The 25122-nt window shown below is 40.8% G+C and overlaps 1 protein-coding gene across 3 annotated transcripts; it reads left to right on the top strand.

Annotated features, from left to right (window-relative positions):
- The first annotated feature begins 492 nt into the window (after positions 1–492).
- Positions 493–25088, top strand: PRKG2 (protein kinase cGMP-dependent 2). 3 transcript variants are annotated; one of them, XM_064416827.1, is made up of 19 exons: positions 494–808; positions 3081–3624; positions 6331–6497; positions 8072–8185; positions 10892–10997; positions 12223–12286; positions 12899–12976; positions 13975–14069; positions 14788–14856; positions 15596–15694; positions 16619–16769; positions 18035–18171; positions 18330–18419; positions 18589–18730; positions 19529–19692; positions 20322–20444; positions 21354–21416; positions 22273–22339; positions 23190–25088. In XM_064416827.1, the coding sequence occupies exons 2-19, from the start codon at positions 3131–3133 to the stop codon at positions 23283–23285; spliced, it is 2319 nt and encodes a 772-aa protein (XP_064272897.1). In that variant the 5' UTR covers positions 494–808; positions 3081–3130; the 3' UTR covers positions 23286–25088. The 3 variants fall into 3 exon arrangements, with proteins under 3 accessions (XP_064272898.1, XP_064272897.1, XP_064272900.1); XM_064416828.1 differs by lacking the exon at positions 22273–22339 and having other exon boundaries at positions 493–808; XM_064416830.1 differs by lacking the exons at positions 494–808; positions 3081–3624; positions 6331–6497; ... (5 more) ...; positions 14788–14856; positions 15596–15694 and having other exon boundaries at positions 16619–16746.
- Positions 25089–25122: the final 34 nt, after the last annotated feature.

The following is a 25122-nucleotide window of genomic DNA, read 5'->3' as shown; positions in this document are numbered from 1 at the left end:
TGTGAGGTGCTTCATCCCAGACATGGACAGAGACTGTGGAGCACTGAGATCTGTTGGAACCCAAGGGAGATTTATAAGTGGGCAGTCCCAAAAGGAGAGGGTAATTGTAGAGAAGAAATTTGGAGAGCCAGTGTCCTAGAGGCCACAGGTTGTCCTTAGACTAAGTCTTCTTGATAGCATCCCTAGGAGAGGTATGTGTGCACCTCTTTGCCTGTTGTAAAATCTTTTAGTCCCTGGTTTGTCAGGCTGTTTGGGTGAACAACCCTTGGAGACATGTTTTGAATCGACATAAAGATATGTGCTAGGAGATAACAGCCCTTCAGGGGGAGAAACGCTGTACTCTACCAGGAGTCAATGTTGAGCATGGGCAATGCTCCGTTGTGGGGCAAGCCTGAGTGAAGATCCATCCTAGGACATGGGCAAGCTCCTCGCAGCGGTGTGTGAGGGTCACCGTGCGAGAACACGGGCTGCAGGATCCCTGCAGCTCCAAGACCCGCACACAGAGCAGCGGCGAGCAAACAGGACGAACACCTGTCGGCCCGAGCCGGGCCCTGCGTTCGCCTCTCTGCCAGCTGGGACGGGGCTGCTCCTCCTGCCGAGCGCGGCCCGGGCTGCCCGCCCTGCTCGGCCGCCGCCCCCGCACCGCTGAGGGAGGGACCGAGGGGCCGAGGGAGGGACGGGCCGGCACCGCCGCCCCGCTCCCGCCCCGCCGCATCCCCGGCCGCCCGTGAGGGAGCGGCAGCGGCTTCGTGCCCAGCCCGGCTCCGCGGGGAGCAGCGCTCCGGCCCCGCGCCAGCCGGGCACGCAGGTGAGGGCGGCCCCGGGCGGGCGGGGGCCGGGGCAGGCCGGGCCGGGGGAGCCGCGGCCTCCCGGGCGGTACCGGGATGCGGCGGGGCGGGGGTGCCGGCCCGGCAGCGCCCGCACCCCGCGGGCCTGCGGCGGACACGGGTTCGGCTGGCGCCGGACCCCGGGAGCATCCCCGGGCATTCCCTGAGCGTCCCCCGGGCATCCCCCGAGCGTCCCCCGGGCATTCCCTGAGCATCCCCCGGGCATGCCGCGGCGGGCGCGGACACCTCCGTGTCTGCCGGGTGGGTTTTGGGTCTCTCCGGTGCCTGGCCCCGTCTGCCCAGTGACCTCGAAGGAGCGTGTGAGGTGGCCAAACACAGCGCAGTGAATGCCCTGCTGTGCCTTTTGTCTGCGGGGCTGTGGGTAAAGGCGGTCAGGAGTTTAAGTTTTCTGCTAGAATTGGCTGCTGTAATGCTGAATTACCAAAATCACCTGTCAGGCTTTTATTGATTCCTGCCACATGCAGGAATTTCCTACAGAAGCGGCCAGTTAAGGGCACGATGTGGAAACAGGGATCTGTCAGATCTGGCTGCCTGTTCCATTGTGCACTGACAATTAACTGTGCATATACAACGGGAAGACAGAAGCTGCTAACATTGTCACTCCAGTGAGGCTGATAGATTGTGAACCTCAAGCATCACCTGTTCTGTTTCTGGGTAGAATCCAAACAGTAGGCTTTTCTGTGCCTTGGGGCAGTCACTCTGCCATACATAATTTTAAAGTGTGTGGGATATCTTTTGTTTGAAATGCAGTGACTGCCACTGCTTTTAGTAGCAGGGACTGCTACAGCATGATTATGTGTTTCCCATAATCTCCTCTCTGTATTGTAACTTTCAGTTTATGTTCATTGTTGTTTGGTGTTGTTTTTAAATATGGTTGCATGCTGAGCTAAGATCTTTGGTTAAGCCTTGTGCAGTGACACACAGGTCCCTCTTCACAGTTATTTGGTTTGGTACCCTGATGGGCAATTTGTTTAAATTCTCCTGTTCAGTACAGATTTGCCTTCATTTCTGACATACTGAGGTGTCCCTGTTAACAGGCTGAAGCACCAGCTGTCAAAATGCATCTGTGAAATTGACACAAATTGAAAATATTATTCAAAGTCACAATAAGCAAGACAGAGCTGAGAAGAAAGACTATGTTAAAGAACACTGGATTTGGAATGTGAGGTACCTTCTTAGCTGTTTCAGTTCTAACCCATTGAAGGCTGTAAACCAGAACAGAATTGTGCATCTGTTAAAAGTATGGTTATACTAACAAGTAAAAGCAAATTGCTGGAGCTTGTTGTCTGGTCAAGTTACCTTGTCAGGGCCATGTTCTTATCCAGTTCCAATAAAATGGTGAAGGAGATTATCTTAATCCACGTCACTTAAGGTTCAGCCTGAAAAAGGGGTTCTTCATCCATGGGGCAGACAAAGGGCTACTTTGGACCTGATAATGCCTGACCACAAGAGCAGCATCATGCCTTGCTCCTCCTGAAATGATCCAATCAAACATGCCAAAGATTGTGTCCAAGGAAGAAGGTGGGTCACTTCTCTGCAAACCTACTGAAGGCTGCTGGTTTGCAACAAATGCTTGTTTGAGCCATGGGTGTGTTCTGACAAGAACCCAGAACCATTTTTTTTCCTGGTCACTTTTCATGAGTAGCCAATGGAATGGGGTAATTCCCCATAAAAAGATAATTGTTCCTTGACAGCTGTTGTACTAACAAATATGAGCCAGTTTTAGATGAGTAAGTGAGCTGCAGAAATTATGCCAGCTGCCTGTGTGTTAACACATGTACTTACTAATCACATATCCTTAATGCCAGGCAGGTATGTACCCACTGGTAAAATTAGTCTGTCTATTAAATTAAATTACTCTACACAATAATTATTCCTCAATGGGGAAGTGACCCAACTTTTATTTTTTTGCTTCTAACAATTTTCTTGCTTTAGCAGTCAAGCACAAGCTTTTCTCCTTCCTACTGTTTGTTTTGTCTTTGTTAAGCTGAAAGGAGCTTACACATCTCTTCAACTGACAAAAATGAAGTAGTAGCCATGAGATCTTTTGCTTTGTTTCTATCACCCCTCCCTGCCTCTTCTCCTTGCCCTTTACTCTGCTGACTTGCAGGACCAGAGAGGATGAAAGCAATCAGCTGTGTTTACTACAGTTGCATATGGCAAATTCAGCTGCCAGCTAATTACTAAATTCACTGCTCAACATTCCATGACTTAGTTTTATTTTTTCTTCAGGAATGAAATAAAACTGCAGATTTATTTTCCCACCTCGGTCTCTGGACAAAATGGGGAATGGATTAATGAAACCCAAGCACCTGAGGCAGCCAAACAGGCACGTGGCAAACCTCGCTATTGGCTGTGCTGCCAGCCACAAGTTCCTGATGGACCCATGCCTGGGCATCAATGTGATCAATGGGCAAGCTGATGTCCTCTGCAGCAGGGTACTTGAACTGGAAAGGGAGCTGAAGAGAAAAGATCAGCAGTTGCAAGAGAGTCGAAGCCATGTTGCTGAGCTTCAGGAGCAGCTGGCTATGCAGACTAAGGTCATAGCTGAACTCACCAAGGAGCTTCAGAGCAAGTGCATACAGCTGAACAAGCTGCAGGATGTTGTTAGCACTCAAGGAGAGCACTCTCTTCAGCCTTCTCCATTTAAAGTCTCTGCTGATAGGAGGAGAGGAGCCAAGGAAGGTGTATCTGCAGAGCCAACAACACAGCTGTGTGATTTGAGCAGGCAAACTATGTTTTCCCTTGAAAAAGCAACAGTCCGAAAGGATTCCAGGTGAGCTTGTTGCAGAGGGCTTCTATGTTTGTGTTACAAGGTTGTTACTTATATCATAACTAGATCCTCTCCTCATGACAAATCAGGATTAAAGTATTCATCCTTTTCATGTAGGCTTTGCAGCAGTGATAGATTCTGATTGAATTTGTGGGTAGCTTTAACCAAGAATCATCTGTGTCCCACAGACTTCAGATGAAGAGTGGCGGGCAGCCTCTGTATTTCAGATGAGAATCTTAGTTTTTTGGGATTTATCTTTATTGCCAGCTTCCTCCTTCCCTCCAGCTTCTAACAATCATGGTGTAGGAACTGAACCTTACTTGCTCCTCTTTGAATCCTGTTACACCTTCTAGACTCTGACAGACCCAGAAACCTCTGTGGTCAGAGCTGACCTTGCAGACGGAGATATCAGACTGGGTTCCTTAAGCATAACTTAGACTCTCTTTTACTTAGCACTGAGGACACAACCTGAGAGTCTGTTTAACATGGTGGTAGCCAGAGTCTACCTGGACTTCAGCCAGTGACTTTAGTGCCTTCAGATTTGTGGGGAGCTTTATTATTCATGGCATATCTGAGTCTTTACCATAGTAGACCTGAGAGTTATGAGGCGTGTTTTCTCATCCATCATGTCCAGCACTGCACCTTAGAGGGTGCCTCATGAATCAGAAAGGCTGCCTGAGTCACCACAAAGAGCTGAGAGCTTCAGCTAGCAGTGTTTTTCCAGAGTAAAGGAACTGCATTAATATTTTATCACAAGTACCTGGGTAGCTTGAATCATAGTTTTCAGAGTGTTCTGCTTGTAACCTGTCTTCTCCTTGGCACAATCCTTGTACTGCAGTCCACCACATGGTTTTCTAGGGTGCCTTCAGAGACAGAATTGTAACAGCAGTGAGAAGAGCCAGTGGATTTGCAAAGTGCAGCAGCCAGAACCAAAGCAAGTATTGAGGCTTAAGCAGTCCAAATGTAATGCACATAATTTTTGATATTGTAGGGTTTCAAAGTGTTATTTGATCTTCCAAATATTTTGGAAGCAAACATATGCCAAAAAAGCACCACAAAGCTGTAGTGCTGTGCATTGTTAAGTTAAGTTAGATAAGTCTAACTTAAGTTAGATAAACCTGTGATACACATGCACTTGTGTAAGACCCCATCACCTTGCTGTTGAGACAGCCAAATGATGAAAGGCACAAACATTTGGTGTCCTTACCTGGTCTGTAAATACTGTAGTAGATCAAGTTCAGGCAGTTCAGACACGTGTAACCTTCACTGTCTGCAGAATTCCGTGTGCTATAATTAGCAAATACTGAACAATTAGCCTGACAGTGTCTGTAGGGGTGTTTGGAGTTGCTGCTCCCCTTTACAGAGAAAGGACTTAATGCAGCCCCACTGCTGTGTAAAGTAACCTTACTGTGCTCCTTGTGCAAGGAGCTGCCTCAGAAGGAGGGGAAGCTCCATGCTTCTTGAATTTGCATTGATTCCAGAGTGTCACCAGTCCCTTTTATAAATACTTGTAAAACAAATGGCACAATATGATGTTGTTATTTGTATGGTGGGGGTTTGAGTGCCATATTTTTGTTTGGAGTATCTCAGCATGGATGATTTTAATGAAAGTTTTAGAAGCATAATCTCCTCTTCCATAATTCTGGAAGCTTTTGTGCTCATTTCACATATCAGGTTATATGCAATTACTGTATTTTATTGCAGTATTGTACACATAATGCAGGCCAGGATGAATCAAATTAAGCAAGGTTGGCTTTAGATGAAAACTAAGTTAGAGCTTATAGTCCAATAACCCTGTTGCTTTCAGCAGAAGGTAAGTTATGATTCCTATTTCTAAACACAGTCCTCACCATAGCTACTTGGTTTTATTTTCCTGCATCATCTCATCACCTTTACTTCTTTTCAGTCATTACATGACTAGTAATAATGTAAGTGTATTTACGTGCCCTAGGTTTGTTCATTCCTGGATTGTCCTCAGGAGATTTTTCCCACATAACCTAGTTTTGATGACAACCTCCCATTGCTTTATGAATACAAACAGGAGGAAGCCTTAAATGCCTCAGAAATCTGTCAGGGTTTTGACTTTGTTAACATTAGGATCATGGGGACTCAAAGGCAGAATTTATCTTTCACTTCAGCAGTAAAAGAAAAAACTATCAGCGGGGCCATAAAAGCCCCATCAGTGCAGAAGTTGTTTAATTGTCTTCATTTCTGGTGAGGACTTGAGGCACTGCTTTATAGGATGCCCTTGAGCCAGAACATACTCACATCAATTAGAACCCATAGATTGTGTATGGCCTGCTTTGTTTTGGCTGATTAGCCCTTACCCACAGGTTCATCCATTGATTCTTTTTCCGTGTTTTCTCCTTCTTTAAATCCAACCACTGGGCTCTGCCACCAGCAGCTCAAATACAGACAGCTCTTGACTTTACAACTCACCCATTTACATGCATTTACTGCAACAGGAAATGGTGCAGAGACTGTCTCAGGGAGCAGTGAGGTTGTTCAATGGGATTGTTCCTCCAGGTGATTACAGCACCGACAATTCCCTCACTAACCAGGCTACCACCCCACAAGGTCCCAACAAGGCAGGCAGAGCAGTGTGTTAGAAACAAGAGGAATCCTCTCGAGACGAATGAATGCTTGGTGAATAACAAACCCCAGCCACGCTGGGCGTTTTAAACTTTGTGGGTTTTCGTTTGCAACCAGTGAGAAGAAGCTCATCACAGATGCCCTGAATAAAAACCAGTTCCTGAAGAGACTGGAGCCTCACCAGACACGAGACATGGTGGAATGTATGTATGAGAGGACGTTCCAGCAAGGGAGCTACGTCATCAGACAGGGAGAACCAGGAAATCACATTTTTGTGCTCAAAGGTGAGTATTGCCTACTTGTACAGCACACAAGTGCAAGAAACAGGAAAGGGGTTTGGAAGGTTTTGCAGGAAATCACAGTGAGGGTGTTTGTGCCTCTAAATAATTTGTCCCTGTGGAGGGCGATGCAAGTTTTACCAGTGACTTTTATGAAACACTGTGAGAGCAATAAAAAGCACCTTGGAAACATGAGTCTTGATTTAATATTTTTTCATGACCTTTTTCATTTCTGAAAGCCCAGAAGCCAGCAGTTCCTTTCTGTTGTAGGTGTAGCCAACCCTTTCTTCTCCAGAGGAAGAACAGGTATTATTTAAAATACAGAGAACTGCTCAGTGGTGAAGCCATTCCTGAAATAAACTTACTTTTCAACATTCATGAGATGCCAGTTTTCTGTGTATGGGAAATTAAAACATGAGCTCTGCATTCATTGTTCTCAAAGCTGAGAGATTGGTTTTTTTTTAAAAAAGGACCTGCTTGGATTTTTTTCTGGAGAAAAAATAAGCTTTAGGATAAGAAGGTTTTTCTAAAATAAGGCCAACAAGTCTGAAATCATTTGTGCTGACTGCTACTGTGCCTCAAATTGCTGTTCAGCTATAGTTTAACACCTGGAATTTGCTTCCATCAGCAATAAGGTCTTTTATCCTTTCATCATGAAAAAAAATTGTGTTAAATTTACATATTTCATCAACTGGGGACCACTAAAAGTCTCAGAGACTCATATGAATTAGAGCTCATACTACAAGGAGTATGTTCTGTTGAGGTGGGAATATTTAAACAGGAGCAAATGTTGGAAAGCACATGTTCTAGCTTCATATGGATGGGTTAGTTGAAAAAAAAATATGGTAACTGTGTTAGGAAAATATAAATGTTACAGGAAAAAAGAGGAGGCAGGATTTGTGACAGTGTGGTCATATCCTTGCAAGACAAAATGATAACACTTTGAAAACAGATTAAATATCAGAAAGGAGATGTGCACCTGGAACATTTTCTGGCACATTAAAACCGTTGTTGAGGAGATGGTGTGGGCCTTGGAGAGAAGAGGGCAGAACTCTCATAACATGTTTAAGAGAAGGTTTTTTGGGGCCATAAACTGTGAAGAAGTTCAGACTTTCTTTGACTTTTGCTAGTAAAGCTCAAGAACAACTTCTTGAATTAAGATTTAAGGTGCTTTTAATTTTTCTGCCCTCTCCTTTGCATTCAGCATATGTATATACTCATGCATCTGTATGAAGAGATAAACCATAAGTAACTTCTTCTCTGATCATTATTTTGAGACTTCTTTCTTTACACCACACTAGAGTATCTGAACCACAAGTGAGTGGCTTGTTGTAGCAAAGCTTTATCCATCAGGATTTAGAATGGCCCTCCCTTCCACAGCACATCTGTAGATTAGCAGTACGTTTAAAAAAATAAATCTTTACTGGTTTGTCTAAGTGTTTCAAAGCACTTTTTGTACTGTTGCTCCCATTCCTGTGTTCCAGGGAGTGGCAAAGCCAGGAATATATTGATTTGTTTTCCATTGACTCTGTGCAGCTGAGCACAGGTTTAATAGCTATTATCCTGATGATTTTTGACAGAGGGCAGTCTGGAAGTCTTTCAGCAGAATAAACTGCTCTCCTCAATACCTGTGTGGACAGCATTTGGTGAACTGGCCATTTTGTACAACTGCACACGGACAGCTTCTGTGAAAGGTATCTGAGGTTAAGTACAGCAACCTTGCTCAAAATGAAAACTGTGGATTTTTTGTGAGATCCCTGTTATATCCAGATTTTCTTTGAAGTTTTCATTTAATAGATGTGTGCATGTCTTGGTTATCTACAGTAAACTCACATATTTCTTCCCTGAGTTCTTTCTTCTTGGGAACATGAATACTATGCCATGAGTATCACTCCATCTCTGGCATAACCCTTGATAAACAATTAGGCACCTCCAGATTGTGCTGGTTAGCCTGATCTGTAACACACTAACAACTAAAGCAGGACTGTTTTAATTGTGGATGCTTTGGTAGAGGTGGTGGTCTCTGGCTCTTATGTTCTTGTGTCAAATGCAGTGCCAAGGATGAAATTGCAGTGTTTGAAAGCACGTGAGAACATGGTGCTTTTAGTAGAGTGGGTACAATTCTAATTCAATTTAAAACATGCAGGAATTAGTTGGTTTTGCACTTGTTTTAATTCTGTGTCATTGTTATGTTGCTGGGTCTTGCCTAGATCCATTTGTAGCTGGCAGTTTGGGGACTGACCAGGATGGAGGGGTTAAGTGTTGCTCTGATACAAATATTCTTATTCCTGCATAAGACTGGGTGCACATCCATTAAATACCCCCTGATTCCCTTTCCAACATGCCATAATTACTCTGTGACAGACAAGTAAGTGACTAAATATGGTTAAGTTTGTCATTTTTCCACTCTCCACCATTTCATAAATAATAATTTTGTTTGAAGACTAATTTCTGTTCTTGTCTAAATCTGCAGGGACTTTGTGCCACGAGTAAGTATGAAGAGTTCATGTTGACTTAAAAAGGAGCAAATGGAATAAAACAAGAAGTTGTTTGCTGTAAAAGCTTTTGGTCTTTCTTCCTGGACTCAGTTTAGGCACTTAATCGTTGCTGGCTTTGCAGATGGAAGTTATTACATGTAATCTGTTTTTGTTGCTGCCTGATAAACAGAACAGCATCAGTAATGTGATTATTTTTCTTACTAACATGCTGTTCTAATTGAATATGTTCCCTATTTTTCTTTTTTGCCTGCTGTATAGTATTAGCATTATAAAGTAGTGCTTCCGCATAATAAGATGTCAAGCTGCTTTAGGCCTTTGCTAGCACTAATTGGTTTTGAGGTAGGACAAGAATTGTCCAATTATGGACAAGAAAAGTTGTTTGAATACTTGCAAACACTGCAGAAATGCACCCCTCCCCAACAGCTTTCCTGTGATCCTTGTGGAGGAGGAGCAGTACAATGCCATAGCTGAGCACAAGTAGTGAACACACGGGTGAAACCCTCTCCTGATGCTGGATCTCCTGACACCCTTTTCCTGCAGTCTGTGGAAACTCACAAGTGGAGGATTTCATCCAAACAGCATCTCAGTGACTGCTGTTGCTGCTCAGCAGCATCTTCACAGGCAGTAGCTCTATTTGAAATTGGCAATGTGATTTACCCCTATGTTTCTGAATTTCTCTCTTTTCTTAATCTCATCTTTGAGATTGTAGGAGTTTTTCAAACTCTATAACTGCTTCATTTGGTTAAGGTGCAAGACAGAGGAAATACATTTGCAGTAGGCTGGATACTTGCCATGTTTTCTTCATACAAAGTAAACTGAAAGATGTTATCTAGGAGAGAAATAAAACCAAAGTAACACCTTTGTTCTCCCATCCAGCATCCAAAAATTTTTTTTATCTATTTTGATAGATAGCAGAGCATATGTGTACCTTGTGTACAATGAGAAATTACTGTGCTGCATTTTAAACCTGGCATTTTTGTTCCCTGCAAAAAATGATTCCATGTTGATGACAAACAGAGGAAATCAATTGTTCCAATGTTTTCTGTAAATTTTATCTCACAGAAAACACAGTTTGTTCTTTCTTAGGGCAGAAAGAAAACTGCTGAATATGGTGTAGCATCTTTTAAAATAATAGATTAAATTTAATAGAATCACCTTTTGCTTAAAAAAAAAGAACTGCTCTGTTGTGTTGATGATTGAACTCAGAGGCTGCTTAGTGGTTTGCATCTTTGATGCTGAATCCTTTGCCTGCTTACTGTATTAATCGTTTGATTATCTTTTGAAAATGAGTCATTAATATTTTGATTACCATTTATTCCCTTATATAATGGATAGTTTGGAGGAAAAGTGTGTGATGATCACAGGATTAAATGAAATTAAATTTATTTCTTTATCTCTGTTATTTCTATCTTAGTGCAGATAATTTGCATACAATCTGAATTTGCATATAATCTGAATTAGAGTTTGATCCAGGGCACAGTATTTAACAACACAGGTTTTGGAAAACCAGCCACGTTCTTGTTTCTTTCAAATCAGTTTCTTTGCATTTTACAGCTTTTGAGTGCAGTGACTATCTGTGATTAGGGTAGATTTCCCCAAGTGTTCAGCCCTGTCATTTAGAAGGTTGCTCAGCCTATGGCTTCCATGGAACCCTTCCTTCCATGGAAAGGGTTACCTAGAGGAACCATTTGGAAATCTATTCCTTACTTTATGAGCATTTTTTAAGTGGGAGCTGAATTCTTGTAAAAGTCTGATTACAATAGGTGCTGGATATTTTAAAATTCAGCCTTGAGCCTTGTGAAACAGCTAGTCTGTCTTCTGCCATGAGCTGATGCTGTAATATCATCCATCAAATAATTTGGAAACATTGCTGATTTTGTTCTTTTTTCTGTTTTCTCAAAGCAATCACTAATGTTAAAACATGGGCACTGGACAGAGAAGTGTTTCAAAATATCATGAGAGTGACAGCACAAACCAGACAAGAGCAATACAGAAACTTCCTTAGAAGGTAAAAATGATTAATTTCTATTTCTGATACTGCTTTGTGCTACTTACTAAGGTGCACAGCAATACTGTGCCTGTCTTGTAAACAGAGAGAAAAAGGTGCTCTTCATGCAAATATGGCCTCAAAACCTTGAATATTTGTATTTTTTTTTCTTTTAAGATTCATAAAAGGTTTTTTTTCCCATTTTAATTGTTTTTCTTCTGCATCACACTAGAAAACTTCAGTAGGTGCTTGAATGCCTAAAGTAGTAGCATAAACGTATAGGGAACTTACAGGTCTAGAATTTAGAGCAATATAATAAATAAAGCTGAGTAAATCCTCCAACAAGTAATTAGTTTGCTGCTGGAGTAGATTAAGAAATATTCCTTATCCTTTGGAGATTTGAATATGAGATCTGCACGTCTCTCAACTTATTAACTAATTCCAACATAAATTACTAGGAAATCTGCAGAGCAGAATAATTCTCTCCTGCAGGGACCACTGAGAGTGGTGCCATGCTTCTCCTCAGGAAGATGGGGAAATTAGAGGTTCCAAACCACAATTAGCTGATGTAATATTACAGGTTTTTAACCCAGAATGACCATTCTCTTATGCCTTCAAATCAAGATGCCAAGCCTGGCCATGCATAGAATGTCTTGTGTATTTTCACACCCCTCCCCACCTTGGATTTCTATACACACTTCTTTGCTGAGCCTAAATAGATATGAATTTCTATATTTTCCTAACTTTTACACATCCAAATGATCAGGGTGGGAGGTTTTTTCCATTCTTACCAGCAAGTTCACAAAAGTTTTACTGTAATTAGATTATCTTTCCATAGCTGACCAGAGTACTGAAGTTTTGACCTTTGATTTCGCAGTCTCTGCAGTGCACTTGAAAACATATTCTTGAATTGCTATCATGTCTTGGGTTTGTAATTGCTGGATTCTTTTGAAATCAATCCTTATTCCCGCTAAAGTCCTTCCTCTACTGAAATACAGAGTTGATTTACAAACTGACCTATGTTTGCTGCATTTCTAAGTTGTGCAAGTTTGTTTATCTGAAAACCAGGGTGAGAATGCTTGAACCTTCCAAATTAAGATTTAGTTGTATACTGTGTTCACCACTAGTTTAACTAGCTATACAATTTGACTGTAAAAGTTGCATAGATGAGAAGAGATCATAAAAAATTGTTAATGATAACTACTTTGGATTATGGGGCTTTTTTTGTTTGTTTGTTTTCTGGAAGTGTGTCCCTGCTGAAAAACTTACCTGAAGATAAATTAACCAAGATCATGGACTGCCTGGAAGTGGTAAGATATTAAGCTTTTCTAAATAATATTAAATAAGCTTCCAAAATAACAAAGAAAAATAAAAAATAACTGAGATTTTTTTAATAAGAGAGTGGTTTTGGAGTAATCAGAGCTGAATTCCAGGTTGGCAGAAAATAATAATATTTAGTGACATAGAAGTAAGTTATATTTTTGGCATCAAAGGAGCCAAGCAAGTAGTTAAGAGGATTTGTAATCTATCCTTTATTAAGATTAAGTACAAAGTTGCTCTCCAGAACTCTTTTGGTAATCAAATTTACCTTTTTGTGAGGTGGATATGTAATACTTTCATATTCCTTGGACTACATATGCTGCAAAATGTAGGGGAAGAAGGCAATAGGTCCCCAGCACATGAATCCAGCCAAATATCTGTGTGCCTTAGGGCTGCCTTTGCAGCAGCCTTTGAAGGTAAAGGCTTGATATATAACCATAGCTTTTCCAAGGGCAGTGGTAGCTCCTTATTCTTTTCGCATGGAGGCATGAAGGATATAGGAACTTATACATCAGTGGAACATCCACATGTGTTAAGAGCTCTGCATAGTAACCTTTCAAAGATTTATTGGACAATATTTTCTCTCACTTGCCCCCCACCAGGAGTACTATGACAAGGGAGATTATGTTATTCGGGAAGGAGAAGAAGGAAACACCTTCTTTATAATAGCAAAAGGAAAGGTAAGGTATAATGAATCTAGCTTAAAAAGTAACATGTACAAACACTTCTATCTCAAAAACTACTTTAAGGGGTGTGGTCTTCAGTAAAAATGGTGCAGAGTATTTCCGCACTTGCTATTAAATTCACAATATCATGATAAAAGCCTGGAGCAGCATTGCAGAGCCTAATTTTTCATTCACAATGAGCTCATGTTATAGTATTCTAATTACAATGTAATTAAATTGTGTCCTGAAGCCTCTTGACTCTGTGGCACAGATGTAAAGCCAATTTTTTTGTAAATGAGATTTGACCCTATGTCTTCTCCTAGATGGTGCAATATCTGATGGGCAAAACATAGACTTGTGAAAAGTAAGTAATGGAGTCCCAGGCTTAGTGGAGAATGGCCTTTGAGGTGTCTCAGAATCCTTTCATTTGTTAGTCCCAGAGGATCAAGGCAGCAGCCTTTATCGCTCAGATGATACTTTAGAGGCTGACACAGGACTCTAAAGAATCAGGAGAATTTTCCACAATAAACTTCCAGTTTCCAAAACATCTGTGTCTGTAGATATTCCAGTTTGTTTCTTGCTAACATGGCATCAGCAGAAAGTGCTACTGTGGAAGAGAGTTTCATGAGGGAAATGTTAGTTAATGCTTCTGGAGTGTTTCCTATTTAACTGAGAAGACAAAAAGCTCATATGACATCTGCCCACTGTGGGAACTGAAGTATTTTTCAGTCTTTCATTAAAATGTGGCTTATTCTGCTCTGTTTCAAAAAGAATGAGGAGAAAATGTTGTGGGGTTGCCAATAATTAATATATTCCTTCTTCCCAGCAAAAATCAGAGAGGGGTCAGGGAATGTTTGGGTGTAATTTTTGAGAGGAAGGGTAAAAATATGTATCTGTAACTCTTCCTGCAGTGTCACTGAGTTTAGACATTTCTGAAATACACAGAAAAGAAAGAAAATCGTGCAATACTTTGAAACTTTCCCTTACAAAACTTTTGTTCCTGTACTTTGCAGGTGGTAGTTACCCAGAGTACTACAGACCACTCGCAGCCTCAGGTGATTAAAAACCTACACAAAGGAGATTACTTTGGAGAAAAGGCTCTCATTAGGTTTGTTCACACTGTCTGATTCATTATGTGGATTTCAGGATGTCAGTTGTCCCATCACTGTGTGTCAGATTCTACAACTCATGGCTGTTTTGAATATATTACTTTTGACTGTAAAGTCAATAGATTAAGATAGTGACCAAATTTGTGCTAATGTTTTGAGGGGTTTTCCCTGCAGAAGTCTGGCCCTCTGCACTGTGGCTTATTGTTAATACTTCAGTAAAAACTGTGGTGAGGACTTGTGCCAGGTTGTAATTGCCAGAATGGATAAGGTCCATTGTGAGTGGAATGAGCTCTTGTTTCCATTGCCCATGGCAGTAAGAAACAGAGAGAAGGAGTCACACAGTATATATTTACATGTGTGATTGAGGAGAGAGTCACTTGGGTTTGGGAATGTTTTACACCCAGGATCATTTTAGAAATAAGTAGTAAATTCTGATGTAGTGATAATTACATCTCACCCTAATTTCTTGGAAGCTTGCTAAAGGATGTCATGATCCAAACCCTATTGAGACTGGAAAAAGTACTGTGCTAGACCATAATAATGACTAGTAAAAGGCTAAATTTTGTATTTGGTTCAGCAGCATTAATCCAGGTACAGGCTGCAGAGGCCTTTGAGGAGTTTCACCTAGAGCAGCTGTGACCCTCCATGAGTGCAGTGTGAGGTTCTTTGAGGATTTTGACTTGCTTCTGAAATCTTCTAATGCATTTCAATTCCCAGTGACGACGTCAGATCAGCAAACGTTATTGCAGATGAGTACAACGTGGAGTGCCTCGTCATAGACAGAGAGTAAGTGCATTACACTTCCATAAAAGATTTGCATCCTCTTTCAGTAGGTTAACACGACTTTCAGTGATTTAATGTGACTTCACTGTAGGCAAAACCACAATGTTTCCTTAAATGAATCCTGAATGAGTGGTTGTGCTTTAGGAATACAAATGAAGAGAGGCTGACAGCAGCTGCTGGAGCACAGAAGCTTAAGAGTAGTTCAGAGTTACTCTTTTCTTTCTCTCCTTGTAGTGGTGGAGTTTATCCTGATCTCCTGGGTCACCTAGAGTTTCCTAAGGCCTGTTCTTGTCAGTGAAGACCAATGCAAAGAGAGCATTCAGTAACTCTGCCTTCTCTTCCGCCAGAGTTCCTGCTCCATTATGTAATGGGTCCACATTATCCTTTGTTTTCCTTTAGTTACTGATGTATTTGAAGATGCCTTTCTTCTTGTCCTTGACATTCTTGGCCAGATTAATTCCAGGTGGGGCTCAGCCATCCTTGTCTCATTTATATTTACGCTGACAACTTCTCTATATTCTTCCAAGTAGCCTGACCCAGCTTTCAGCTCCTGTTTTCCACTTAAGCCTGAGTAATTACAGGAGTTCTTTATTTCTCCACAGAGGTCTCTTGCCCCATTTACCGGATTTCTTGATCATTTCTTGATCATCACTTGAGGAAGTGATCCTTGAGTACCCACTAACTCCTACTGGGTCATGACTTAAATGTTCAGCAGTTTATGATGTTTCCTTTGTGGTTTTAGGACGTTTAATCAAACAGTTGGAACTTATGAGGAGCTGCAAACTTACCTGGAAGGTTATGTGGCCAATCTGGCCCAGGCTGATGAAAAGCGACACGCAAAGTAAGTCAGATCATGTTTGTTACACCTATAGCAGATAATCATAAAAAAAGTCATAGATACCTATGTAAAATCATGGATGATAGTTGAAGGAGATGGACCCCTAGGAATGACAGCAGTCACTGTAGTAAAACAGTCTGGCTATGCTTATGGAGCCAAACAAACTTTTTCTGATACAAAACTTACATAGAATCTCAGGGTATTGACTTCCAAAGAAAAATTCATTCTATTCCTGGAAAACTGAGCACAGGAATAAAAATGATGCTGTGCTCAAATAGATTTTGCATTTTGATGATAAGTTCTTTGACTGGTAAAAAACCCTGAAGGCCAACTTTAACTCCAAGTTGAGTTAAGGAATATGTATCACTGTGCAAAAGATTAAGTGCCATTTCAAAAAGAAAGAAGCAAACATAAAGAAACAGTTTATTTTTAATGTTTCAGTGTAGCACTGATGGTATTGATGTCTGCTCTTAGCTGTGGGCCACGCTTTTACTTTATGTACTTTTGGTTTCAGTCTGAGCATTGCTGGAAGGTTAGCAGAGTGTGGTTTTCCTCTGTTTAGAAATATATCTGTATTCTTATTTCTGATAATTCTACTGGAACTGATACACAGTCCTTCAAGCATTGCTTCTCCAGCTTGGACTGCCCAAATTTTACAGCTGCCCCCATCAACAGGAATCTCACCAGGGATCAGGTCTTGCTAAAATTATTGTAGATTCTACTCAGTGAATTTCAGTAGCATTTTTCTTCTAATTTACTTCCACAGGATTCCATTAAGGCTCTGTTAGGAAATAAAAAGGGTTTTCTTTCCTTCTCCTTTCCCACTTCCCCTCTCCTCCTTTTCCATTTCCTTTCCTTTCCCTTATATAGCATCATTAAAAGTAATGGCAAGGAAAAGCACTAACCTGTGTTAATTTTCTTATACAGAGGAAGATCCTTCTGTGGACAGTTGACCAAAGAGGTGTCTTTGGAGATGATAGAGCTGAAGGAAAAAGTAGCCCAGTTCCCTCCTTCCCCATTCCAGAATTTAGAAGTTGTCACAACTCTGGGTGTTGGTGGGTTCGGAAGGGTTGAGCTTGTAAGAGAATGTTTTAAAATTATTCATGTAGCTCTCTGTCTTGGATGATTGATTTAGCCACTGAATATTGTGAAGGATTTTGGTATTCTATGTGCCTACGCCCCTTAGGCAGAAATAATTCTCCATAAAGCAAGCATGCATAGTTTAAAAAAGCATTTCAGGACTTGGATGTTTAAAGAAGCAAATCCATTATTTTGTGCCTCCATCTCCTGCTGCTAAAAGTACCTTCCTGGTCACTAGACATAGTCATCAGTTTGTGCATGTGGAGTTTACAGACGTGCCTGCCTGCATTATGTCCCCTGAATGGCAGGCCTTTTTCCAGGAATCTGCCTGGACCTGGAGCAATCTGAATGGCACCACGTAGTCTGTGCTGGTAGAACTGCTTCTGTATGCCCCACAGCAGCTCCAGCCAGCGTGAGCCATCTCTGAGCTGTGTTCACTGGGAAATTTCCAACAATTTGCAATGGCTCTTTTGAGTCATATTCAATAGCATGATCAGCTGTGCTTCTGGGATACCAAGAGCTTCATTAGCCCAAAGCCTTAAATTCCACTCGCTTCTGGCTGAGCTGCAAACATCTGACAAAAACCTGAATGCTTTTTGTGCAGGCTGCTGAAGGTAATGGTAAATTAAAGGAGAATTTGTGCTTTTAGTGAAGTCAATAATCCTTTACAGTCGTTAGACCATCAAGTGTTCCATTCTGATTCATGATTCACCAAAAAAATTCCACACTGGAATTCTACTGCAGCATCTGAATACTAAGCTAAAAATTGAATTCTCATCCAGCTGTAGAACACAGATATCTGCTTCCTTCGTTTCCAAGAGGCCTTGTTTTAACTTCCATCTTTTTATTGCATATTGGATAATATTTCAGTGTTACGCAAAATCATTCATAAACATTCTTCCTAAACTGCCTCTCCTTTTTGTTTGTATTATGGTGATTAGAAATCTTAAATTGAAATTGGGACCCACTGTGATATAAACTCACTGTAATATGTAGTACCCATCCAAGCTGCTGCTATTTGGTATATATAAAATGAACAGAGGGAACATTTCACTTTACGAGTGGGGACTGGAAAACTAAAATATCTGATGCTTAGCTTAAAATCACATATAACAGTCCTGCAGAAAATCTGGAATTTGTCCCTTGTTACAGCCATCAATTTCAGTCCTGTGCTGTGTTGAAAAAGATGGATATCAATGTATCTACTGATTTAATAAAACATCCTTTCTTTGCCTCATGTGTTTTCATCATTTTTATTCACAGGTTAAAGTTAAAAATGAGAACATGGCTTTTGCTATGAAATGCATAAAGAAGAAACACATAGTGGACACCAAACAGCAAGAGCACATTTATTCTGAGAAGAAAATCCTCGAGCAGATATGTTCTCCATTTGTTGTAAAGTAAGTTGAGCATACGGTTCCCTTGATTTTGTCCCCCAGCTGACCCCTGGGGCACCACCATTAGGAATGGGGTTTGGCACACGAGCTCTGGAAGAAAGACACCCCCAGCCTCGTTTTTTGTTTTGCTTTTCCTAAATTGCTGCTGTTTGTCTCCACAGGCTGTATCGCACATTCAAGGATAACAAATATGTGTACATGCTCCTGGAGGCTTGCCTTGGAGGGGAATTGTGGAGCTTGCTGAGAGACAGGTAACAGCAAACACAGCATAACCTTGTCCTTTAAAGTCAGCCCCATGTGGCTACTGAGTAGGTTCTCCATTCAATGAAAAGACGTTTGGTTAATATTCTGGTTGTTAGATATTATCTGGTTAATAACTGAGGCGTTTTCAGAACTTGATTGTAATTATTTTTGTTTCAGAGGCAGCTTTGATGAATTCACCACCAAGTTTTGTGTTGGGTGTGTGACAGAGGCTTTTGACTATCTGCATCAAATAGGAATTATCTACAGAGACCTGAAGCCAGAAAATTTAATTTTGGATGCTGAAGGATATATAAAATTGGTAAGATGTAATCAATTGTAATGTTATCCTTTTGTGCCTGTATCCTGTTTCTTTGCAGGGGGGATATAAATAGCATGTAATTATAGAACCAGGATCCTGGAGTGTAGTAACTCTTGTGCTTCAGCAGTAAAGAGGGAGGGCTTCTCATTGCACAATGAGAAACAAAGGCATTGCAAAGGCCCTGCAAGCCATGGACAAACTGGGGAATTGCAATCTCTGAGAGCTCTTGCCACAGTATAAACAGCAAAAGAAAAAATTCTCCCAGCAGTCAGTTTTATTGTAAGAACAGAAACCACATTTCCCAGGTGCAGAATTACCTCCCTGTCCAGCCTCAAACAATCACTGGTTCAACATTCATTGATTCAATTTACAATCATAGGTTCCCTCTCTTTGTGGAGAGGGAACACAGAAAAGAACTCCTGCCATGCTTTACTGTGACCATGAGAAGTGCAACAAGAATACCCTTCAGGGAGCTTGAAATATCCATTCTGAAGGCAGTGAGCAATCCACTGCTTTCCAGGGACAGTAAATCTCACGTCCTCAAGGAAATCATGGGTTGTTCTCACCAGAAGGAAAACTATTGAGAAAATTACTTGTGACAATAAATGTATCTGCTTTATAACATTCGGTAATCCAGTGGAATTACCTCTCCCTCCTTCACAATTACACTGTGTGGTTGTTCTAGCTGTAAACTAGCAATTCTGGGGTGTCTGCAGGAAGTAAGGAAGCAATTAAGACTTTAAAGCTTCCCAGTGCAAAACTCCTCTGCATTATGCAGCATATGTTGATTTTGATCAGGTCGATTTTGGATTTGCAAAGAAGATTGGATCAGGGCAGAAAACCTGGACGTTTTGTGGAACCCCTGAGTATGTTGCCCCTGAAGTCATTCTGAGTAAAGGCCATGACTTCAGTGTGGATTTTTGGTCCCTTGGGATTCTTGTGTATGAACTCCTCACTGGCAGGTAAGTGCCTCCTACTCAAAGCTCTTACCTGATTTGTCTGTTTTTAGAAACCTTTCCAAGGTTATTTTTAAAAAGCCTTGCAGAATGATACTTCTTTATGCAAGTCTTACCTTCCATCATTTCAGAAATGTCACAGACCTAGTGGGTTACATATCCTCAGTTCTGGCTTATCCAGGCACAAGCTATAATTGGCAGGTGTAGGGCTTCTGTAGCTGCTGCTGCTGTGTCCTGTGAGGAGCAAGTGACAACAGACTGTTCTCTTTCCCATTAGTGGGTGATGGGGTGCAGTGGGGTGGGTGAACTGTAAGCAGGGCTCTCTCTTTAGCTCCCTGCACACTCCCATGACAGCTCTTTGGGAATGCCAAGTGGCAAAACAAAGTGGAAGCTTCTCTGAGTTAGGCTTAAAGGGACACATGGTCATGCATTTTACCTGGTACCTGCTAGAAACTTCTCAGCTTCAAACCTTTCTATTATCTTAAACAGGCTGAAAGGGTAAGGGCTGTAAAAGTAGGAAGGTGAACTTTTTTGCCATATTTTATTCTATATTCTCAAATATTTGCTTAGATAAGTACTGGCCACATTTGCTCTTGTCAGATGTTCCATTTAGCAGTGTTGCTTTCTTTTTCTAGCCCACCATTCTCTGGGGCTGATCAAATGATGACATACAATTTGATTCTCAAAGGCATTGAAAAGCTGGATTTTCCTAAGGTAATAACAAGGCGACCTGAGGATTTGATCCGCAGACTCTGCAGGTAGGAGGGGCAGTTTGGGGCAAAGCCTGAGTGTACAGAGATTGAGCTCTTTCAGGACTCAGACTCCAGCACTGAATTCCTGACAGCCTCATTTGGAATTGTTATGCATGGCATGGTCTATTCTGACTGAATTCAGTATGCATTGCATGCCCCTGAATGTGTCACACCTCTGAGTCTGCAGAGGCAGCAGAGGCTCTGGGCTTTCTCTGTAGTTGGGAATTTTTCCTGAAACACATCTTTGGGAAAATTTATTAAGTGGGGGCTGAGGAAAGAGCTAAAGATTTTGATTTTCAAATCAAGCACATTGTTAAAAAAAATAAAAAGCTTCCAAAATTACTTAGGCATATAGATTCTACAGAAAACACAGGGCACTTAGACTGGCTTAAGTCCTTTAGAAAATGTGCAGAAGGTGGTATTTCAAAAAGGCCAACCTAACTTAGTGGCCTGCACCACCTCTGGCTGGTGACACTGACTTTGAATTCCCAGCTGCTGTGGGATTTCACCCATGGCACTGGGAACATTATTCAACATTCTTGTGTACCACAATTGGAAGGATCTTTGTGGCTGTACATTTTGATCTGCCTCCTTTAGTAACTCAGACCTGGCCAGGAAAAACAAAACAAAGGATGTGCAACCAAAACTCAGCCAGCTGATTTCCCTCTGCTGCTTCTCACAGCTGAGTGACACTGTTTTGGCTTTCTGGAAAGTTTCTCCATCCTCAGAAAAAAGGAGCAGTGAGCAACACCTCATTGTATCTCCTCATGAGGCCACAGGTTTTATGCAAGCTGTATCCCTGTACAACTATTAAATGCAAGCAGTTAGGACCTATAAATGCGCTTTTAAAAATAGGAATATTTTATATATTCTTATCCTTATTATTTTTCTTCTTTTTTTTTTTTTTTTTTTGAGGCAAAACCCTACAGAGAGATTAGGCAATTTGAGGAATGGAATAAATGACATCAAGAAGCACAGGTAAGCAAAAGAGTCTTCCAAGATGAAAATTTGGGGCTTAATTTGAAATATTTTTAATATGTCAGAACCCAGACAGGTAAACTCATAGACATCTCTGTTGCTCTTGAGTATCTTTTCAACTGTAGCAAGCAATGATATGAATGTAAATCCTCAGCATGATTATCTAAAAATCTTTTTTTTTTACTGGTTTTGCTGCAGGTTGTTGATGTAGGAGTTTAATTCAGTTCTCAGAGAAATCGATGCCAGTTCAGCATCTGCCTCTCAGACCTCCTGAGTCTTCAATATTTGCTTTTTAAAAATGAGTAGTTAAGGGTTCCAGAGCAATAATTTTAGCATTTTGTCCTCTTTTTTTCTAACAAAGTCTTTCTCACAATGGATTTTTCTAATGCAAGGTTTTCTTCTAACAAAGAAAATCCTCTGTAAATTAAACATTTTCTGCTTTCTCTTCTCATCTGAGTTGTTTCTAAGCTCTACACTTTGTGCCTGGGGAAGGCAATTATTTGATTTTTCTGCTTGTCTTCCTCTTCTCATGTTGTAAGAAGGGTGGCATTCCAAGGAGACACACAAGCCTCTGCATGGCTGTGTTTCTGCATGTATTAACCTGCCTGTCTGTGCACCTGCTCCATACAGAAGTGCCAAAGTGCCTGGTGCTCCTGAAGCTGCCCCTGCCTCCTGTGGCAAAAATGGTGCTCGAGATTCCTCCTTCTAACTGTGTTGTTACAGGGGTTGGCATGAAAAAAACTTCTTATAGCCTTTGTTCATGTGATTTTTCAGCTCTTTGTGGTATAATGTCAGAAAAGGACCTGTCTTTCTCTTTTGGTCTCTCCCTGTCTGTCTTTTATCTCTTTTTAACCAGGTGGTTGAGTGGTTTTAACTGGGATAGTCTGAAAGTGAGGAAATTAACATCGCCTTTAAAAAGAGAGGTATTGGCTTTGGCTTTCAGTATCATAATGCTTTACTAACACAGCTTGGCTACAAGGGAGAACTGATGGTGATGGCAAAACTTCCCGAAGACGCATTTGAATTATTACAGTTCAACATTTTTTGTGAAAATTGAACAAAAAAGAGACAGCAAGCAATACACAACTTACAATCAGTCAAGTAATGGAAATATTATTCTGCCTGTGTACTTTGTATTACATTTTCACCATTACTAGAACAAATGGTGTTTGGTCAGAAACTAATATTGCAAAAATATATCTCCCTTGGTAATGGGCACATTATTAAGATGCACTGTTCATACTACTGTGAAGAGTACAAATTCCTGTGCTCTCCTACTACTAAGTTCCAACACATCCTTGAGCAAGTTCCTAGTTTTAAATGGCCTATTTGTTTTTGCCCTTAAATGAAAAAAGACTAAGGATAAAGCATTTGAAGCTCACTTTGATCTTAATTTGAAACAAAAAGTAATTCTGAGGTCTGCTTTGAGTAGCTACCCTATGAGTGTAGATTTGGTCTTAAATAGCATCTAAATTGTTCTGTGTGGCCCAGCTTTCTTACTGAATTACCAGGGCTTGGAATGAAGTTGAGGATTTGATAATATTTGGGAAGTTCTTTTGTATAAAAATGCTAATGCTACTGTTCTGCTGTACAGTGTAATTACTGGAGGTATTTTTTATAAGGAATAAGGAATTAGATCCATTGAAAGACATCATCTGTATTAGATTAGCCTTTCATTTCCATGTTGGGAGCAACAAAAATTATGCATAACCAATAGAGAACATTTTCAAAATTTTCTGAAACACCCTTTTGTTTGTGTTTTCAATGTACTAGTTGTCTGGACCGACTGATTACAGCTACTTTGACAGCTATCCACCTGAAGTGGGAAGCCCTCCAGATGAACTTTCAGGCTGGGACAAGGATTTCTGAACATTTTTCCTTCTGGCACACTTATAGAGACTCATAGGCATCAGTTCTATCTTGTTTCTTGCTTAAAATGAACTTACACAACTTACACAGCCCTCCTTGAAGAATAGAAGACAGTACAGAAGCAGAATTTGTTTGGATAATCCACCAAAATCTGTGCATTTTATAGCAAAGGCATGCATTCAGTCAGCAGATGTAACATGAATTTTCTTTTTTTTTTTGGTATGCAGTGTTTTTATGAACATTTCCAAGATGCCATTGATCAGATCTATGGCTTTGCCACTAAAAATATCACTAGCTAAAATTTTGCTGTTAACAAGATTACCATACATCTTTTTTTGGGTGGAGAGGATGGGTATCAGAAGCCAACAGTTGTGACAGTTGTCAGTAGCTAAAACTACAGGCACTTATTTTTCTTTTTCTCTGCTGTGTTTTGCTTTTCGCCCAAAGTGTCCTGTATTGCATTGATCCAGAAATGTGTAGAAAAGAGACTTTTACTGAAAGCTTGATTTGCTTTAGCCACAGCTAAAAGGGTATCACTGTGTAAGCTGCCTGTCTGTCAGCCTAGTTGTGCACCAGGTTTGATATGTGGACTGGTCAAAAGAAAAGGTGTATGCATAATAGAAGTTGCCTAGAGAATCAGATCGTGGTGTGCATTTCCCTTACTGCTTCAAAGAGCCATGTGCCTTTCTTAAAGTGTTTTGCTTTTGTGTAGTGTGAAGATACAATAGATGGACAAAAAGCTTTTACCTTGCAGGGAAAAAATGCAGATGGATGTTGTGCATTCGTGGCTTATACAGGAAAATTCTGTGTTATGAACCCCAACTGCTGTTGAAGCAGGAATGTTCCTGGGTTTCATGCTGGGTTTATGGGATGGATGCATCTGCAGCCACTGCTTGGATTTATTTCAGCTCCTGCCGAGACCAAGTCCAATCTAAATTTCCGGGCTGAAGCTGCCGCAGCTTTAGCGCATTTCCCACGCTGGATGGAAAACCTCCTGGGCAACTGGTGCTGTGTGCTCAGGGCTCAGTTACCCATGGCTGCTGGATCACCTCCCTGGCTGCTGGGAGTGACTTCTCCCACTGGGAAGGGGAAAATGAGGAGGGAATGCCTCAGGGGCAGTTCTGTGGCTTGTTACATGGTTATAATTATTTTTCACTGGTGGGTGACTATCGCTTTGACAGCAAATCAATTTAAATATTTTGCATAGCCTTCAGCCTGAATAAGGCAATAGAATATTTTCCATTGAATTTAATGAAGGTTGGATGGAGCACTTGAAAGAAGACACTACACATTTAACTGGTTTTGTTTCTCTGCCTGTTTGAAAATGATTATGGAAATTTGCAGCCAGCAAAGCCTCTGCAAAATGGAATCAGAGAGGGTGGAGCAGAGGCTGTAAGCTGGGACTCTAGATGGTTGCAACTTAATTTATTTGTTTAGTAATACCAAAGACAAAACTTTATTTTCAGGATTTAGACAAAGCACTAGACATTATGTATTTGTGTTTCTCTGTGCATCTGTCCTTCCCTCATAAATATTTTTATTACAGTCAAAATAATATTGTGCCAAGTTTTATAAAAAGCTTTTGAATGTATTTTTCCATTGTATTTATATGTAGTTTCCTTATATATACATATATAAAATAATAATGGGGAGAATATATATGGTTTTTTAAGTGAAAAATTATCTGTATGATAAGTTTAGTGCAGTTAGCATTAAGTCTGTGCAGCTGTGGGATATATTTCCTTTCTAAAATTTAACTTAGCTTGTTTATTTGTGTGCAAATAAAGTAAGCTTACAATGTAACGAGATGAACATTAATTTTTTACCAGCACATTCC

Source organism: Passer domesticus, chromosome 4 (genome assembly GCF_036417665.1).
Source record: "Passer domesticus isolate bPasDom1 chromosome 4, bPasDom1.hap1, whole genome shotgun sequence".
NCBI classification, from domain to species: domain Eukaryota; kingdom Metazoa; phylum Chordata; class Aves; order Passeriformes; family Passeridae; genus Passer; species Passer domesticus.
Note: the sequence above shows the minus strand (reverse complement) of the source record. Positions and strands in the feature narration are given on the sequence as shown.